General features: G+C 46.1%; 1 protein-coding gene across 2 annotated transcripts in view; it reads right to left on the reverse strand.

Annotated features, from left to right (window-relative positions):
- The window catches only part of Reep1 (receptor accessory protein 1), a 105,096-nt gene that overhangs the window by 18,674 nt on the left and 65,393 nt on the right, over nt 1-21,029 (reverse strand). For both annotated transcript variants that reach the window (XM_036180547.1, XM_036180546.1), the window contains exon 5: nt 15,061-15,174. In XM_036180547.1, coding sequence (XP_036036440.1) covers nt 15,061-15,174 — 114 coding nt within the window. The remainder of the gene's footprint in view (nt 1-15,060; nt 15,175-21,029) is intronic.

Consider the following 21,029-nt stretch of genomic DNA (forward strand, 5'->3'; position numbering starts at 1 on the left):
CAGATCCCCTGAAGCCGGAGTTACAGGCCGTTGTAGGCTGCTGGACACGGGTACTAGAACCAAACTTGGGTCCTCCGGAAGAGCAGCAAATACTCTTAATCACTGAGCCATCTCTCCGGCCAGTTTTCTACAGGAACGAGGCCCTGATGGGCTGCCCATGTTCCAGTAGATGGCCTATACTGATGTACTGAGCAGACCGAGTGGGTTAGAAGACAAAACAAGCCTGAGTGTGGGGTGGGAGGCTGAGAGGAGACTGGCGTTACTGAGCTAGTGTTGGGATTTGGAGCAAGGAACTGCCAGGTCATGAACTTGGGTGTGTTCAGAATGCTGGTGGCCTTGCAGCCTCCCCTCAAGTACCGAGGAGTGGGGAGGTGGGGAACGTGAGACAGCAGGGTGGGAATGGCCTCTTGTTTTCAGAGTGAAGGGAAGAGCCTAGTGGTCCCGAGGACTTGTGAATAACAAGGTAGGGTCGACACAACAGCAAATCAGTGCAGAGGGGGCGGGGCGGCCAGAGCCGGAAAAAGAGCAAAGCACCAGACTTTCTGCAGCTGGGAGGAGGGTTTGAGTGGGCCTTTCCACGTCATCCAGTCATAAACCACTGATCTAAACGGGTGGACAGAGCACAGCCACGTGCTAAAATGGAAGGTCTAATGCAACAAGGAACAAAAGAAGGCGAGACACAAAGTAACGGCAGAGAGGCTGTGTTTATGTGTTTAGGACGTGTGCACACAGAGGTATGTAATAGCGACTGAAGAAAAAGAGGCCATTAATTTACAAGAGTGGCTGGGGTACATGGGGGAGGTTGAAGGAGAAGGAAGGAAAGGAAAAGATATAGTATAATCTCGAGAAATAAAAGCTATAATAGTAAAACCAACAAATGCACAAACAACTACTGCAACAAAGCCAGGGAGGGGGCAGGTAAAAGGGGCTAGCACACTGCAACAAAGCTGCGGAGGGGGCAGGTAAAAGGGCTAGCACACTGTAACAAAGTCAGGGAGGGGGCAGGTAAAAGGGCTAGCACACTGCAACAAAGCTGGGGAGGGGCAGGCAAAAGGGGCCAGCACACTGCAACAAAGCCGGGGAGGGGCAGGTAAAAGGGCTAGCACACTGCAACAAAGCTGGGGAGGGGGCAGGCAAAAGGGCTAGCACACTGTAACAAAGCCGGGGAGGGGGCAGGTAAAAGGGCTAGCACACTGTAACAAAGCCGGGGAGGGGGCAGGCAAAAGGGGCTAGCACACTGCAACAAATCTGGGAAGGGGGCAGGTAAAAGGGCTAGCACACTGTAACAAAGCCGGGGAGGGGCAGGTAAAAAGGGCTAGCACAAGGTTTGATGATGCACCAGGAAATGAAACAGGTAAATTCTCAACCTAGCAAAGACTCAGAAACCATGTCTCAGGGAAACTGACAACAATGGCAGCAGGGCCTGCTGTCTCACACCTGTAACCCCGGCATTCGGGAGCTCAGGCAGGAAAATTATCACAAGTTTGAGGCTTCTCTTGGCAGCAAATTCCAGGCCAACCTGGGCTACAGCGTGAAACTTATCCCCCCAGAAGCCAACAACAAACACAAACCACAAACAGAAAATGGTTTAAGTAACCAAATACATACAGTTAGAACCATTAATCTATAAAAACAAAATATTACATGCTCAAGATACACACTGTGTAGGACAAGCCAGAGTAAGTGTGTAAGAGGGCCAACGAAGGACCTGGAGGGATGGCTCAGTGGTTAGGGGAGCTGCCCTTCCACAGGGGCTGAGCTCAGTTCCCAGCACCCACATCAAGGGGCTCACAACTGCCTGTAAATCCAGTTCTGGGAGGATCCAACACCTCTGGCCTCTAATGCACTCACACAAATGTGTACAACCCCCCCCCAGCCCACCCCCAACAGATAGCACACACACACATAATTACAAATAAAATAAATCTTTAAAAACAATGTTTTGATTTTATTTTTTATGCCAGTGAAGATGATGGCCGCTGCTGCTGGCCACGTCTAAGTTACTATTGAAATCAACGAAAGAAAAGACAAGTTATGGCCAAAGGATCAGGTGGGGTTTCATGACCCCAAGCCCAAATAACCGGTCAGGGACTAACTCCATCAACACCTTCTAGATCTTGTAAACGCTCTGCAACAGACCTGAGGAAAAACGGCAGTCTACACAGTACTCGTCCATTTGGCGAAGGGCTCAGCTGCACTCAGAGAAGCCGAGCCAGCACAGCTCCAATATCACCAGCATCGGGAAGATTGTGAGTGGAAAGGGTTAGTTAGGAAAGAGAAAAGGATGGCTCAGGACCAAGCTAGCCCTGTGCTGAAAGGCACCACAGAAGCATGGAGACAAGAGTCCTGAAAACAAACCAGAACAGCTGGAGACGTCTGAAAGCATCATGCCTCGCTTGAAAACCTCTCAGGCCTGCTCAGTCTCTACTCAACCTCATTCTTAATTACCATCCATGAGGCACACCTTAGCTGTGCTTGGAGAACCTCCATCTTTTATTTGGAAGCTGTCATCTTCTGGAAGAGCTTCTGTCTGCGACACTGTGTTCCCCACTTTGGGAAAATAATTTTGGATTCTCTGTGTTTGAAAACATAATATTATCAGGGCGCCAGGTGGTGGTGGCGCACACCTTTAATCCCAGCACTCGGGAGGCAGAGCCAGGCAGATTTCTGTGAGTTCAAGGCCAGCCTAGTCTACAGAGCGAGATCCAGGAAAGGCGCAAAGCTACATAGAGAAACCCTGTCTCGAAAAACCAAAAAACAAACAAACAAATATTATCAGGGCATAGTGGCACACACCTTTAATCCCAGCCTGGAGAGACAGAGGCAGGTGGATCTCAGTGAGTTGGAGGCCAGCCTGGTCTACATAGTGAGTTCCAGAGCTACATACTGAGACTTTATCTCAAAAAAAAAAAAAAGAAAGAAAACAGTGTAATATCATATTTTCTCTAACTCAGTGAACACTATGATAATAAAAAGCTCTGAGAAGCCCTACAGTGGTTTGTTTTGTTGTCTTGTTGTTGTTTTTGTTTTTGTTTGTTTGTTTGAGACAGCATCTCTCTACAGCCCTGGCTATCCTGGAACTCACTATGTAGACCAGTCTGGCCTCGAACTTACTGACTTCCATCTACCTCTGCCTCCTGAGTGCTGGGATTAAAGGCATGTACCACCCCACCTGACTGCCCTACAGTTTTGGGGGCTGTTTAATAAAATGTATCCAAAATGTCTGTGGCCACAGTAGGAGTCACTGAGAGCAAACCATGTCTTTCCAAACCTTGTTCTTTTCTTTTCTTTCCTTCTTCTTCTTCTTCTTTTTTTTAAGAAAGGGTTTCTCTGTAGCTTTTTGCCTGTCCTGGAACTCACTCTGTAGACCAGGCTGGCCTTGAACTCACAGAGATCCACCTGGCTCTGCCTCCCAAGTGCTGGGATTAAAGGCGTGCACCACCACCCGGCCTTTTTATCTCTCTTATTTGAGACAGGGTCTCCACTCTGTAACTCTGGCTGGACTGGAACTTACGATGTAGACCAGTCTGGCCTGGAACTCACAAAGGTCTATTTGTGTCTGCTTCCCAAGTGCTGGTATTAAAGGGAAGCACCACCATACCTAGCTATTCTTTTCCTTTTGAATATGTATGTGTATGTATTACACGCAGGTGTATTAGGGCACATGTGTATTTGTGTAGGTGGAGGTCAGAGGACCTCCTCAGGAACGCTGTCTACTTCCTTTGAGTCAGGATCTCTCCTTGACCTGGAGTTCACCAAGTTAGGCTAGGCTACCCTGGGGATCTTTAGTCTGCACCCCGCCCAGCACAGGGATCACAGACGTGCCACCACACTTGACATTTTTACTGGGTTCCAGGGACTCAGATGCTCATGCTTACATTGCAAGTGCTTTACTGACCGAGCCATTTCCCAGTTTTCATTCTTGAAATGATTATTAAAAACAAAACTTAAACTTCCCTGCCTCCCTTGCAGCTATGGCTGCATTATACTGCAGTCTTGCCCAATAGGCTGTGAGGAGAAATCTGCTGAAGGGTTTGTGGTTGGGGAGACATTTCTCTTCCTGATATGCAGAAGGAGAAAGTCCTGCCCTGTTCCTTTCTCTCCGCCTTCAAGGGTGGTTTAGATCTTGGAGCTGGCGATAGGAGAGTCGCAGAGCCGTTGTCCAGAGCCTCGTTGTAATAATGACAACTTCCATCCACTCCTAGCTCTTTTCATAAGTGGTTTTCATCAGTTCATAAACACAGTTTTCCACCTCTGAAGTTACAGTGGTTTTGTAATATTGCTTCTGATATCACTATCTCTACCTACAGATATGTATACTTGGTTATTACCTGTGGCAAGACTGGACAATGGAAGGTTCTGAGTGTTTGGTTAAGTGAAGAAATATGGGTCCTGGTTAACTAGAATTCCACTGATCTTCTCTGGACCATCAAGGAGCAAAGGGGTTAAACTCTCCCACTTTCACAACTACATTCAGGCCTCAGTTCTCTGAGAAGGACAGACAGGTGTCTTTGCCAACAAAGAGCCACTTATCTACAAGGCCCTTACATTCAGGGTGGAGGGAGAGAACAAACACAGAGGGTCTAAGTCAGCCTCACAGTGTCTCAAGGACAAACCCAGCAGCCCCTTCTGAGTCACATCCCAGCTTGTGCAGATGTGTCCGAAAATGATAAGAATAGACCTCAGCCAATTAGAAATATATTAATAGAACTGCTGCTTGCTTAACCAGTTATGTAGCTGACCCTGAAACTCTCCTTAACGATGCTTAAAAGGAGCCTACATGTCCCTCTCGGGTTGTGCCACTTTGTACAGGTGAATGACCCCACATACACGATGGTATAATAAACGCTCTTTGTTCCTGCACACTATTTTGAGTCTGGGGTCTTCCTTCAGCATTTCCTCGGACCCTACAGGAAGTGGAGGGCACAATAGGTACTGGCAGCAGGGATGAAGATTCCAGAAATAACTGTCATCACCATATCACTAGTCCTTAGCAAGAATCAGAGAAAGGATAGCACAGGCATCGATGGATGGCTGAGCTGCAGCGCTACGCCAGACTCTGACGGTGAGCAACGGGGTTAGTCAGACCTTAGCCTGTTTACTGTGCTTCTGCACTCCTCTTAATTGTGTGCACAAGTGTTTTTTAAAAACTTCAGTCTAGCAGTGTGTTAAATAAGCAGTAAACACTCGAAGTGGAAGGCACTGTGTCCCTATTTCACTGGCAATGTTTCCTTTCTTAGTGGCACTTGAGATAATGACTTCCAGACAATGAAAACGGCTGCGCTTCTTTGAGCAGCTTCTGATAAACATCTAGACTCCCTGCAACATGCTCTCAGTGGCATCTGTCCTGTTCCCTGTACTCCAAGGAAATGTACTTGACTCTGGGCATTATCTGCTGGTCTTCCCCTCCAGATAATACTATTGCAGCCTTGCATCCTCCTTTCTACTTGACACAGAGTCGGGGCCAAGGAGCTGGACAACATAAGCACGTGGGCATGTATTGAGTCGCTGCCTGAGTGAATGGCTACAGGAAACCACCCCACCACACTCCCATACGTCAGCCAGGGGCCCAGACCTGAGGGGGTGTTCTGTTGAACACCCATTGAGATGTGTCCACAAGAGTAGGACATAGGAATGGTGGCACACCTGTGAGGCAATGTGCTCCAGGGGAGAGCCCCTTTTGGAGAACTTGGGTGTGTAAATATGTGAACCAAGTGGAAAGAGGATTTTTGGTTTTTTTGTTTGTTTTGAGACAGGGTTTCACTGTGTAACTTAGGCTGACCTTGAACTCTTTGTGTAGACCAGGTTAGCCTTGAACTCACAGAAGTCGGCCTGCCTCTGCTTCTCAAGTGCTGGGATTAAAGGCATACACCACCGGGCCTGGTTGTTTTGACAGGATTTCATGTGTCCCAAGCTGACCTCAAACTTGCTAAGTAGCCAAGGATAGACCTTGAACTTCTGTCTTCACCTCCCAACTATTGGGATTTCAGGTATCCAAAACCACATTTAATTTATGTGGTGCTTGGGATATAATTAAGGCTTTGTGCATGCTAGGCAAGCACTCTACCAACTGAGCTACACCTCTAGCCTAAGAGAGGTATATTTGCTGGACAGTTTTTAATACTTTCTCACCACTCAGCATTGTGATTTAGTCCATCCCAGAGGGAATCTTGGAACTTTTGATGGCTAAGGAGGTGGATGGGGTGCAGTTACCCATTGTCATGACTGTATCTGTTCAGTGAAAGCATGCCTCCAGGTGACAGGCTTTACTGGGTGGTAGGGCTAGGAGTGACCTCACCCTCTTTTATCCTTTTTGTGTCTTGCCCAAGGCTCATGCACTCCTCTAGGGAGGCAATGTAATTAAATTTCCAACAACACATAACAGTCTTTCAAGATAACCCTGAGGGCCTCATTCTGTGAATGCAGGGCTTCTATGACAGTGGCCAAGGTCTTCAAACCCAAAACAATTCAGGTAGTTTTGGTTTGGTTTTGTTTTAATTTTTACTTATTTTATTTTATTTATATTAATGTTTTGCCTGCATGTATGTGCACCACATTCATGTATGCGTACCACGTTCATGTCTGGTGCCCACGGAGGTCAGAAGTAGGCACTGGATCCCTCAGAAATGGAGTTACAGATGTTTGCAAGCTACCATATGGATGCTAGAAACTGAACCTGCCGCTCAAGCACTGAGCCATCTCTCTAGGTCCTATTTTTTTATTTTGGAGGCAGGGTAGCCTCAAGCTCTCTATGTAGTCAAAATGACCTTGAGCTCCAATCTTCCTTTGCCCACATCCTAAGTGCTGGGATTACAGGTGTGTACTGCTATGGCCCATGGGTGTGTGGGTGTGTGTGTGTGTGTGTGTGTGTGTGTGTGTGTGTGTGTGTGTATAAGAAATTTAAACAGAACCAACAGGTAAGGCAGATACTTCCAGAAATGGAATGATTTAAGGCCCTGAGCAGGTTCTGGAGGGATCCACCAAGTCTCAGGGGAAGGCACAGCGGAGTGTGAATTTTGGCTCATCTCATTTCCCCAAGTACCCAGTGCTCACTTTGGATGACAATGAGGATAAAAGTGAATGGTTTTAGTGAGTCAGGCAATTGACAACAAAGCCACTAGCATAACCACATTCCCCAGGGGTAATTCAAGAAGAATTAGTGCTTCCTGCAAAACCTCCCATCATGCCCAGCTTCCAGGGCTGAACGTGCGCTACAGCAGGGCCAGGCAGCCCCACCTCAGCATGCCGCACAGAGATCAGGCTTTCTTTAGGACACAACACTGGATTAAGGAACAAAACAGAAAGATGAGGATTTCTACCGTGAGCAATCTACAAATTCAGTTCATTCTCTAGGCATTAAACAAAGGAGGCTGGGGACTGAGGAAGTTAGTCACGTGTTAGATGCTGCCAGATGAACACACTAACAAGCTCTGGCATGATGATAAAGTGCAACCAGTCTGTGTGTCTGGATTCACACATGCCACACGGAGGTGTTGGGGCAGCAAGACACCTGCCTCGGATCCAGACCAAAGCCTGGTAGGTAGAGATGGCTGCTGGGCCTCTCTACCTGACTGGATCGGTTTGGAGTTAGTCACACCTCTCAACAGGGTTACCTGCCCTTCTCTGACGTCCAAAGAGGAGACAAAATGAAAGAGTCGAGCCACCTGATAAAAGGTAAGAGGAGCAAAGAAAAAAGAAAAAAGAAAAGAAAAAGCCATGGGCACAGGCCAACAAGATATCAAAGAGTCATGTGACCCTCATCTCCTTACTGGTTCAGTCCTCCCTGCTCAGCTCCTGCTTTCTCTGTCCACACACAACAGGTGCTGAGGGAATTGCTGACAGAACTCCATGGAGTCCTGGAGAGGAACGAACGTCTGTGTGAAGCGGCTCCTGCTTCCAAGAACCTCAGTCAGACCGACAGACATTTGTTCAAGAGGACAAATGACCAAGTAGGCAAAACATGCACCCGTTCTGGGTGGACAGACAACATGGCTGCCTGAGTCTCAGTGGAGGCCTGACACATGAGCTCACAGTTGTGCAAGGTGAGGGCTGGCACACCGGGAGGAAGGGTGAGGGAAAAAAAAAAAGGATAGTAGGATAGTGAGAACCTTCTAGAAACAGTTTGTGGACTGTGCTGAGAACTGGCCCCAATATCCCAGTATCTTTCTCCCTTGTTTTCCTCTCAATTTGCAGCTGGGGACAGGGATATTTGGAATGTGATCTGTTTCCTGACCTCTGTTTTGGGAAGTGCCCTTAATGAGAAATAACAGGTAAAATCAAACTGCCTGGTGAGCTAGATCTCTGTAGCAGGTCATCCAAACCAGGCATCCCCAGGAAACGGGGGTTCAGGACCCTCCCAACACTGAGCTCTCCAGACAGTTGTCTCAGTTGGAGACCCTGCCTGCCCTGTGCATGCTTCTCCCGTGTTTCTCATGCTCTCTGGCAGCCAGGTAACAAATGACAGCCATTTCGGAAGCTCACCCTGTCACTTGTCAGCTCTTACCCTTTCAGCGTCTCTTCCTCCTTCCTCCTTCCCCCTCCGCTGCCCTGCTAACACGGATTGCGAGAGAGCTATGCAAGTGGCTGGCTGCTTCCCCTCTCCTGTTTGGGCCAGCAGCCCAATTCTGGCCCCAGCCTCCCAGGCTCATCTGTATCTGTCCGTCCCTTCTTATATTACCCCTACAGGACCATTTTCTTATCATCCTAGAAATAGCAACTCTGAGCACAATTTTTTTTTAAAGGCAAGATTGACTGGGAATAAAACAAATGAATGAGAACACATAATTCTACTTCCCAGTGAACAGTGCCCATCTATTCAGAGAGTAGGCTGTGGCCCAAACCTGACTAACCCCTTGTGGTCACAGAGCACAATTGCAGGCGAAGTGTTTGAGTATTGTCCCAAGTGTGTGGAGCTGGCACAAGGGAGAGGATGGAGAAATAGGAGCTGCTGCATGGGTGCAGCCGTAGGCAGGAACGTCCAGCTCTGCTTCCCCGGGAGCCTTACAACACAGCTCCAGAGAACTTGGTGAGTAAAGAGGGGAGAGTACCTCATGAAAGCCAGAGTAGCTACAAGCGAAAGCATGAAAACAAGACCAACAAGAACTGAGGACCTGAGGAGCTGCTCAGAACAGGCCTCCTCCATGATGGAAATAGGCTGTGCCTGTACCGCTACCGGCCATCTGAGGAACTCAGCTCCAGGGCACCTTCATTTCCATTCATTTATATTGAAACAGACCCAGTGTGGCGAGTGACTATTGTACTTACTGGACACAGTAGGGTTGGATGAACAAAACAGGGTGGTGCATATTTCACATCAATTGAGGTGTTTTGTTTGTTTGTTTGTGTTTTTTCAATACGGGGTCACTAAGAAGCCCTGGCTGTTCTGGAACTTACTATGTAGACCAGGTTGGGACTGCACTCACAAAGATCCACCCGCCTCTATATTCCAAGTGCTGGGACTAAAATTGCATGCCACCAAGACCAGCACATCAATTAGGTTTAGCAAGTAATTACAAGTAAGTACAAAACTAAGCATTGTTGTTCCTGTTATTTAACTCTGTATCTATTATCTATCTGTCTTTAACTCTTTATCTATTACTATTATTATTATCTTTATCTGTTACTTAACTCTCTTTCTTGAGATTTTATTTTTAATTTATGAGTATCTGACTGCATGTCTGCATACCATGCCTATTCAGTGCCTGCAGATATCAGAAGTGGACATCAGATCTCCTGGGAGTTATAGATGGTTATGAGCTGCCATATGGGTGCTGGGAATTGAACCCGGGTCCTCTAAAGAAGCAGCCAATACTTTTAACTGCTGAGTCATCTCTCTAGCCCCTGGTTATTTCCTAATGCAAAAAAATGCAGGAAAAGAAGGCACATTCCCTTAGTTCAAGACACTAGCAATCTAGGGGCAGAGAAGATGGCTCAGTGGCTAAGTAGCACAAACTCCTCTTGCAGAAGATCTGAGTCCAGTTCCCAGCACTCACATCAGGTGGCTCACAGCCTCCTGTAACTCCAACTGCAAGGAAATCCTACACTATGGCCTTGTGGGCAATAACATGTGCAAAAACCTACACACAGACATAGACACATAATTTAAAATAAGTTTTTAAGTAAAGAAGCTAGTAATCTAATAAAGAAACATGGGGTTCCTGTGGGGAGGGGAAGCCACACATAAGCACGTGAGTGCAAACGCCACCCCACCCCACCCCCCACTCATACATTGAAAACCACCTGCAGGACAATCTCTTATTCACAGATTGCAACTCTTACTTGGGACATTTCTCTTCAATGGCTGACTTTAATAACAGGGTTGGTACAGTTGGGGCTGTTCCAGCAACACATCTTCAAGGGAACTAACGCAACATTGTTTTCAAGTTAAGTAAAGTTGGCCTAGCAAGCCTAAGAATGATCAGTTAGCTGGGACCCACCCAGCACAGGGGCCAAGTTTCCAAGGGAGTAAGGTGTCCAGGATGACACCTGGTGGTTGCAAAGCTTGGGTTCTGCTCATTCTCTTCACTGGGGCCAACTGATAAGGTGAAATGGGTTCTTCTGGACAAATGAATTCTAGGAGTATTGTTTTCAAAAAACAGAGATTATCAATTCTGGTCTTTCAAAGAGCTGGGGCTGTCTTCCTTTTGCATGGAATCATAGAAAATCGAGCGGAAAAAGCCAGCGAAGCCATCAGGACACTTATACAAAGAGCATATCATTTCCTGGGGACAGAGATGGAAGCCTTGGAGACAATGGTATGGACAGGGATAAACAGGGAACAGAAAGTTTCCATGTCTGATTTCGTTTGTTTTAGATTTTTCTAATTTCAAGATAAAAATAGCACAATAGAGGAATAAAATTATATTTTCATAATGATATGGTTTATGAAGCTCAAAACATTTTTGCACTTATTTGTTTGGCACACACACAGTGGTCAGAGGTCAACTTTCAACTGTTGGTTCCTTCATTCTAGTATATGGGTTCCAGGAACAAATTCGGGTCACCGTAAGGTCAGCAGCAAAAGCCTTGACCCACTGAGCTATCTCAACGACGTAGACTTATAAAGATTTTTTTATATTTCATGGAGATAAAAAATCCTCCACAGGTATTAATTTTACTAGGGAAGTTGCTCAGAGCTCAATATGGTTTTTATTTTTTTAATGTTTATGTGTATGGATGTTTTGCCTACATGTACGTCTGTGTACCTCAAGCGTGCAGGGCCCCTGTGGCCAGAATAGCCCGTTAGACTCCTTGGGACTGGAGTCACAGACACTTGTGAGCTGTGGAGTGGGTGCTGGGAACTGAACCTGGGTCCTCTAGAAGAGGTGCTCTAACCACTGAGCTATAATGTGGTCAAAAGAGCTTTCATTCCTTCCTGGGTAGGTCTGTAGTATCCAGGGAGCCATGGAAACAGACAAAAGAGCGCGGAAGGGTTGAGGTCCAATCCTTGATCACATGACCTGATAGAGGGATTTGCAGTATCACTGTGACACAGACTCATGTTTTACAATGATGTTTTTGTCCACATACAGGGGCGTGCGCACACAACACCCCCACAGCTCTTCTTATCTTCAAGGTCAATGTTCTAAGGAATTACATTTGCACTACAGGAAAAATACAGAAATAAACTGTTTTAACCTCAGTCACCCGTGTTTTCTACTCTGGACGGGACTCCAGGCAAAGCTGAATGTTTAAAATCATCTTATTAAGAACAGAGATCCACAGGCCCACTGCCTGAGTCTCTGATTCAGCACCACTTAAAATCAAAACTCAAAGCCTCCTAGGTGGTTTAGGCATGAAAGCCAGATGTGGACCCACAGAGAGTGACTCATCCTCTGACACCGCTGGGTGCTGTCCACTGTTACTATGGAAACCACTGGTGGAGACCTTGGCGTGACTGAAGTTTTGGATTTTTTTAAAAGCACATACTGTTTCAAAAAATAGAGGGCATTATTTTTGGAGGAGAAGATGTGTTTTCTCTCCCTAAATATTTATATTTTGTGAGAAAAATCAAGGCTCCCACAAAGCAGAAAATGTCTTCTCATTTAAAACCATCCGACAGAAAACGGAAGTCCTTTGCCACGCATACCCAGATGGAAGGAACTGATGAGAAGTTATTCCCTGAGGCAAGTTCTAGACCACCTGGACTGTCCTTCAGGTTTTAGCTGAGTTAAGATGCTCTGCTGGTGGAGTCTTGGGCCTAGGGGCCTTCCTGGTGATGAGGTGAGGGGATGACCAGCCAAGATGGTGTCAAGGTTCTGGAGGCCCCAGCAGGAGGCAGACCTGGAAGAGCATGACCCTCGGGAAGTTGCTGCTGCCTCAGGGTGGCTGAGGAGCTGGGTGACCGGTGCTGGCATATACATCACGTCTACTCTCTGACTGCAGAAAGACTAAGTGTACCCTCTTCCATCAGGCTTCCAAGGCAGAGAAGATGCAGGAGAGAGGGGGACTGAGAGATGGTTTCCATCACTGTGTTGAAGGGTTGGTCAGACAAATTTAGGGCTTGGTGGTTTGTTCTCTTTTCTTTCATTTAAAAAATTTGAACCTTAGAGGCTTGTATCACAGATGGAAGTTTCTTGGGATTCACTGCTATTTGTAAACCCTGATAGGTCTCAAGTACCAAGGCAGAGTTTCCTTGCCAAAAATGCTGTCTGGGATCTGCTACTATGGTAGTTCCTATTACACCACGGTGGCCAGGGGTCCTGAGGATACTGGAGTCACACTTTCCCACAGTTCCTTCCTTCCCTCCTCCCAGCCTCCAAAGGGACTTTTCTTTCTTTAAAATAGAAACAATTGTTGTTATCATTGGAGACAGAGTCTCACTATGTAGCCCTGACTGGCCTGGAACTTCATATGTAGACCAACCAGGCTGGCCTTGAACTCACAGTGATCCATCTGCCTCTGCCTTCTGATTAAAGGTGCCACCAGTGGCAGAAGGTCCTTTTGAAACAACCACTCAGCTCTGGGTGCTGAGCTTTCTCCAGCCAATGCTCTCAGCATGCTTTTCCCTATTTCCTGGCACAGGAACCCATCTTGGATCCTTGCTGGCCATTCGTGTGCCCATCCTGCCATCTACTCAAAGCGCAAGGAGAACCAAGGTTTGTATCCACCTGCCTCTCCCAAACCCACTCACACCTCCATCACATCAGACCCCAAACCACCCACACCTCCATCACATCAGACCCCAAACCATCCACACCTCCATCACATCAGACCCCAAACCATCCACACCTCCATCACATCAGACCTCAAACCACCCACACCTCCATCTCATCAGACCCCAAACCCACCCACACCTCCATCACATCAGACCCCAAACCCACCCACACCTCCATCACATCAGACCCCAAACCACCCACACCTCCATCACATCAGACCCCAAACCCACCCACACCTCCATCACATCAGACCCCAAACCCACCCACACCTCCATCACATCAGACCCCAAACCCACCCAAACCTCCATCTCATCAGACCCCAGACCCATCCATACCTCCATCACATTGGACCCAAACCCTGGCATCATGTCCAGACTTATCACCTCTGTTTTGCTCTGATAGCTTACCTCTCAGCCACTGGGTTCTCTTTTTTTCTTTTTCTTTTTCTTTTTCTTTCAAGACAGGGTTTCTCTGTGTAGTTTTGGAGCCTGTCCTGGATCTCGCTCTGTAGACCAGGCTGGCCTTGAACTCACAGAGATCCGCCTGGTTCTGCCTCCCAAGTGCTGGGATTAAAGGTGTGCGCCACCACCACCCGGCTAGCCACTGGGTTTTCTCAACAGTGCTGTATGACTGTACACCTCTAGCCTGTGTCTGGATCCCAGGGAACACTAGGGAGATCGGATGAATTCACTCTAAGATGTCTGACTATTCCAGTTGTTCTGGTCTGTAGGCATAGCAATCCACACAATGACGAGGTGTCACATGAGAAGAAACTAGGAAGGGACAGGAGAGGACTGCCTCCCACCCAGGGGTGAGAAAACAAAGAGCAAGAAGTAATGACCCAGCACAGTTGCCCACTGGTCCTGTTTATGTTGAACCTCCTCCACTTTACTCTGCCTGCTATACACATCACCATGTTCTACAGTGTAACCTCTCATCCTTCCCAGGATGCAATGGACCTCAGGAACATGGAGACTATCTGCATGCCTAGATGAACTCTACTTGCCCACTTTGGGTTTAGATGATTCTCTCCCTCCCTTTTCCCTCTGTTTTTTCTCTCATACCTCAGTAGGTTAGATAGCGTCGCGTACTTTTTTTTTCAAGGTTTATTTTATTTTTAATTATATGTATGTCTGTGTGTGGATCCAGTGCAGGGACCCACTGGGGTTAAAGAAGGCATCAAATCTCCTCCTGGAGCTGGAGATACAGGCAGCTGTGAGCCGCCTGACTGCACTGGGAACCAAACTCAGGTCCTCTGCAAGAGCAGCACCTGCTCTTAACTGCTGAGCCATCTCTCCAGCCCAGGTTAGAGGTTTTTAACCTGTGATCCACAGGTTGCTTCATGCACTCTGGGAAACTCTTGCTATCATAGATCATGTATGTCTGTGCATTTGCATATATATGAAAGAGAGGCAAATGCCCTGGAGGCAAAAATCACCATCTTTTCCTCATCATTTTTGTTTTGTTTTATTTTTTTGAGACAGAGTTTCTGTGTGTATCCTTGGCTGTCCTAGAGCTTGCTCTGTAGACCAGGCTGGTCTTGAACTCACAGAGATCTGCCTGTCTCTGCCTCGAAAGTGTGAGATTAAAGGTGTGCTCAACCACCGCCCAGCTCCCCATTGTATTTTTTGGTTTTTTGGAGACAGGGTTTCTCTGTGTAGCTTTGCGCCTTTCCTGGAACTCGCTTTGGAGACCAGGCTGGCCTTGAATTCACAGAGATCCGCCTGCCTCTGCCTCCCGAGTGCTGGAATTAAAGGCGTGCGCCACCACTGCCTGGCCCCATTATATATTTTAAAGGAACCTTCAAATACAGAGATAAAGGGGTCCTGAGTGATCTACATAGGTGACGACAGGCAGAGGTAACTAGGGACCATGGTAGTCAGGCATGGTAATGGTACCGTACCTTGGAAGCAGCCATCACAGCTGCCGTGGCCGCCACATTCAAGCCCCGCTTCCCAAAGTGCACAAGGGCATCATAACTTCGATCTTTTGCTTGGACCAGGCAGTCATCGATTTCCTGTCAGAGAAGAAGCAGAGGCACACTGAACTGGCAAGCTCAAATACATCTCTTCTCATCCTTTCTTCCCAAGCGTGGGCTTGGCAGCCTGCCCGATGGCTGACTCTCCCTGGCTGTAATGTCACAGACTCTTTGAATAGGTGTCCATAGATGGGGGGCTGGAGAAAGACAGGTTAGCTCTGGGCAAGGGCAAAGGGCGATTCTGAACAAGCAAAAACACAGCAATTCACTGCCCCAGCAAGGCTCTGGGGTTATCTCTAAAGTTCTTTTACGTTCCAGGGATGAAGACAATCCCACCTTTCCCTGAGAAGCTGTTCAACAAGACAGATAGACAGACAGAATCCGGCATGACAGAATGCCACAAACAAAGGTTCAGATTCAGACCTCAGCTAGTTGGTGGCAAAACTCGGGGGTTTGTTTGGTTTGGTTTTGTCCTATTTTTAAAAAGATTTATTTTATATGTATGGGTGTTTTGCCTGCACGTGCGTATGTGCACCATGTGCATGCCATGCTGTAGAAGTCAAAGAGGTGTTGGGTCCCCTGGAACTGTAGTTACAGATGGCTGTGAGGCACCACCGGAGTGCTAGAAACAGAACTCAGGACCTCTGGAAGAGCAGCCAGTGCTCAAAACTGCTGAGCCATCTCTCCAGCCCCCTACACAGTTTTCTCTTCTGGAAAAGGACAATAATGATGGCACTTCGCTTGTGGTATTCGGAGAGGGTTAACAAGACAGGGGATGGGAACCTTGCAATTCCCAAGTTCTGTTATTCCAAGATATTGCCTCCTGTGTGTAATGACAGAAATTGGATACAGGAAGAAACAGGCATTATTTTTGTGGATAAAGGACATTTTAACAGATGCTGAAATAAAAGAAATTAAAGTCTCTGGTGTCACACAAAGGAAAGACAAGGTGGAAAACAGCACTGGGGTCTCCTGACCAAAGCCAAGGATAGTACTGCTAACTCAGTTTGATTCTGGATCATCTCCAGTGTATTCTGTTCTCTCTTTGTTTTGTGCTTTTCATTGTTCTGAGAAAGTAGGTGTTGGGTAGCCACTGTGGTTCACTTCAAAGCTCGGTGAGATGCGCGGCACAAGTCTTGTTTGAAGCTGTTAGTGAGTTTCCTTTGCTTGGGGGGGGGGCAGGTCAGGAGCCCCAGCTGTGGTTCGTGTTTCTAACCTCCCCAGGAGCCCCCAGCCTCCCTGGGAGCCCCCAGCCTCTGTGATCCAGGAGACTAAGGGAGTGATGTTTGGCAGGTCTTAAGAGGCACCACATTTCCTCCAATGGACAGGACACAGCTTCGAGGAAGACACAACATTCAGGGTCAAGGGGAGAAGAGAGGGGCGGGATAACCAAGTCGGGAGGGATCCAGGTCTTTAAGCCCACCTTTCTAGACGGGAGGAGCTGTGGGCTTTTTTCTGAAGGGGATGATCAAGGCTATCTACAGACGCCCAATTAATTGCTCTGTTCTCCAGGGCCTTCCTGTACAGGAAGTCCAAAGCCTCGAACTTCAGAAACTGCAGACATTAATATACCAGTGGGAGCTACCTTCAGGGCTCTGTGATCATTTTCTTGGTGCTGAGAGAGAATGCCTCCGAGAATGACTTGAGAAAGGAGGGTTTTGTTTTTTCTTGATGGTTTGAGGTAGTATCATTCATCATGGAGGAGGGCAAGGCACGGTGATGAGAACTGCTCCAGGTCAGTCTTACAGGGCACAACCACAAACCAGAGACCTCGGCGCACCAGAACCAGAGGCAGATATGAATTCCTGCCCCATAACCCACATTTGCCCCTCAGACCCCATGTCTAAGAAACTCCACAGCCTCCCCAAACAGCACTGCAGCTGTGACCAGCTCCTCAAACATGCGAGCTTGTGAGGGATATTTCACACTCAAATGTAGCAGACTCCTGTTTTATTTTAAAGAATTATACTACACAATTAGGTTAGAAAATAATGTGACTAATGAATTATACGCTGTTAGAATCATTTAGCCCAGTAATCCCACTCTCAAGAATTAGTTTTAAGATAAAAGAGAGAACTGAACAAACTCTGTGTGTGGTAGGTGCCTAGTGCAGAATTGCTGTAACGGGAAGAAAATTGGAATAATCTCAGTATCTAGTAGAAGGAAACCATGCAGATATGGATTAGGGGCAATGTTTACTATCTCAAAATACAAATAACCCTTTGCTTGGAGAGTCACCTCTATTTATTTATTTACTTAATGTGTGTGTGCTGCACATATGTTGGGGAGATGTGTGCACCCATGGGTGCATTGGGTGTCTCCCTCTATTGCTCTTTACTTCAATAAAGATTTTCATTTTACGGTTATTTATTCTGTGTGTGTGTGTGGAAATGGTGGGTCAAAATACAAGTCAGAATACAACCTCTCTCCCATCTAGGTTTTGGGGCTCAAACTCAGATTGTCAGGTTCAGTGACTAGCATATTTGTCCTATGGACCATTTAATGGCCTTCTATACCTCAGTATTTGAGACAGGATCTCTCATTGGACCTGGAGCTCACCATTTTGGCTAGACTAGCTGACACCGAGCCCCTAGTATCTGCTTGTATGTACTGCTCCTTCCCACTCCCCTAGAGCTGGGGTTACAGACACAAGCCATGCTGTCTTTTACATGTTGTAGGGATATGAACACAGGTCCTCATGCTTACAAAGAACTGAGCCATCTTCTTCTTTTTTACTTTTCAAGACAGGGTTTCTCTGTGTAATCCTGGCTCTCCTGGAACTCATTCTGTAGGCCAGGCTGGCCTCGAACTCACAGAGATTGGCTGCCTCTGCTTCCTGAGTGCTGGGATTAAAGGCATGAGCCACCACTGCCTGGCTGCACCATCTTCTTGAATACAAATATTTTATCTATAGTAAGATTTATTTGTTTAATTAGAGACAGGATCTCAAGTAACTCTGGCCTGGAAGACACTATGTAGACTAGGATGACCTTTGAACTTCTGCCTCCACCTTCTGGGTGCTGGGATTAGAGGTGTGTGCCACCATTCCAGGCTTTAAGCAGTGTTGGAGACTAACCCCTGTGCTTTGTGCCTGCTGGGCAAGCATTCACCTGCTCAGCTGTCTTCCCAGCCCTCTACGTTAAGTTTTTTGTTATTTGTTTCCAAGATGAACCTTCGTATGCTGGCTGAGCTGGTCTTGGACTCTTGGTTCAATAGACTTTCCTCCCTCATTCTTGCAAAGGTCTGGGACTGCATGTGTGCATGCCACTGTTTCCAGCTCAATTTTAACAACTAATAAAAATGAGTCTACATGAAATGGTGAACAGCATCTGTAGAGATCTTCTTTGCAGATTGACAGGGGATAAGCATGATTTTTTTAAAAAATAAAGGTCGAGTTTGGATAGTCAACGCATTAATTTATTTTTTGAGATAAGACCTGCTTGTTCCTGGCTGGCCTGGAACTCCCTACGTAGACTTATTCTTGTCAGTCTTTAACCTGGGTCAGGAAACCAACCTGCTTCTTCTTCCTTCTGACTACTGGAACTGGATGTATGTGATTTGGGGGAGTTAAATTATTAATTTTTTTTCTCTTTTTAAAATTTATAAAAATGTTTATCAATAAAGATAAATAACATCTTTATATAATTTCACTACTTTTTCTTTGAGATAGGATCTCACTTTGTAGCTAAGGCTGGCCTCAAACTTGTAATCTTCCTGCCTTTGCCTCTTGAGCGTAAGGATTTCAGGTGTAAGTCACCCTGCCCAGCCACTTATCTAAACATGTGCAAACATACACTTTTTCTTGTTGTTTTGTCTTTTTATTTTTTGTTTTTCAAGACAAGGTTTCTCTGTGTAGTTTTGGTGCCTGTCCTAGATCTCGCTCTGTAGACCAGGCTGGCCTTGAACTCAAAGAGATCTGCCTGGCTCTGCCTCCTGAGTGCTGGGATTAAAGGCATGTGCCACCACTGCCTGGTGGAAACATACACTTTTTAAACACTTTTATATTTATATATTTAAATACACTTTTATATTACTTTCATATGTCCTTGTCAACAATATTGTCATTGGTATATTAAGAATGTGACTGGTGTTGGGGATTTAGCTCAGTGGTAGAGTGCTTGCCTAGCAAGCACAAGGCCCTGGGTTCGATCCTCAGCTCAAAAAAAAAAAAAAAAAAAAAAAAGTGACTGATGGGATGGGGACATAGGCCAGTGGTAAAAACATCTGCCTAGCATTCATGAATCCCTGGGTTCAGTCTTTAGCACCATAATAACGAAGAAATGTTACTGATTGTGGGGTGTGTGTGTGTGTGTGTGTGTGTGTGTGTGTGTATGTTCATGTGTTTATGCATGTGTGTGTACATGTGTGCACACAAATGTGGGAGACATATCACTATCCCTCTACCTTCCATTTTTGAGACAGTCTTCACTGAACTCAGAACTCACTGACACAGCTAGACAATCTGTATAGGGATTTCCAGAGGATCTGCCTGCCTCTGATTCTCCCCTACCCACCAGTGCTGGGGTTACAGGCTGCACTCCAAACCTGTTTTTCCTATGGGTGTTCAGGATCAGAACTCAGGTCCTTACACTTGCATAGAAACACACTGTACTGGTGGAACCATCTCTCTAGTCTCAATGTTACTAATTTTACACCTTGATATTTTAAAAAGTTATTTGACTTTACTGAATTCATTTGTCAGTTTAATCTATTGTGGAATCACATAAATAGGAGTGGTCGACTTCCTCTCTTCCTATGTCTTTTATTTATTTATCTTGCCTGACTGTTATGGAGAGACCATCCAATACTAGAAGAAAAAAAGTAGTGAAGGTGGACACATACTTGTCTTATCTGAGATATGAAGGCAAAATTGAAAGCTTCTCTCCAGTCAGGTATGATATAGGCAGTGAGTTGTCACACATGATTTTTATCATGTTCATGTATGTTCCTTCTGTATGTAATTTTCGATAGATTTGTCATGAGTATTAAATTCTTTTTTAAAATATTTATTTTTAGATTTATTTGCTTTATTTTTAGGTGTATGAGTGTTTTGCCTGCATGTACGTACAAACATCATGTGTGTGTGGTGCTTGCAGAGGTCAGAAGAGGGTATTGGATCCACCGGGGCTGGAATTACAGATGGTTAAAAGACACCATGTGAATGATGGGAAAAACACGGGTCCTTGCTACAAGAGCAACAAGTGCTCTTAACTGCTGAGCCATCTCTCCAGCCCAAGGAACAGTGAATTCCATCAAATGCTTTTTCCTGCATCTATTGAGATAACTGCAGATTTCTGAACCAATCAGATCTTGCTGGACTACTATGATAGTAAGATGTGGAATTAATCCGTATGCTCATCATTGGATGAATGAGGAAATATGGTATATATGTGTAATGGAAAACTACTCAACTCTAATACAAAAAGATAACCTTTTAAGCAAAATGGGCCAAATGGAGGACACTGGGTAAAGTGAAATAAGCCAGACCCAGAAATACAAACACCACGTTTTCCTCCCTGTGTGGATGTTAAAATAGTCAGTCTGGACGAAGAGTTCAAAAGGAGGAAAGGAGAGAAGAGACACAGGGAGGTGGACAGCACTACAGACAGAAGTAATGAGCACCAGCGTTCTGTGGGGTGCCAGTAGGGGGAAAGATCACATTGTAAAAATGCTGAAATATCACACCACACTCATAAATATGTATAATTACTATGTACTAATACATCTTTTAAAAATGTGTGAGGAGATAGTAACACTAACTGCCTTGATTTGGTCAGCACAAATTATATGCATGTATAAAATTATCATGTGTGGACGCTCACAGAGGCTTCCTAGTGAGAACTTAGGGTCAGAGAATCTGGGCTTGCTTCATCCAGCAGGGCTGCATAAGGGGA

This window comes from Onychomys torridus, chromosome 3 (genome assembly GCF_903995425.1).
Source record: "Onychomys torridus chromosome 3, mOncTor1.1, whole genome shotgun sequence".
In the NCBI taxonomy this organism is placed as follows: Eukaryota; Metazoa; Chordata; class Mammalia; order Rodentia; family Cricetidae; genus Onychomys; species Onychomys torridus.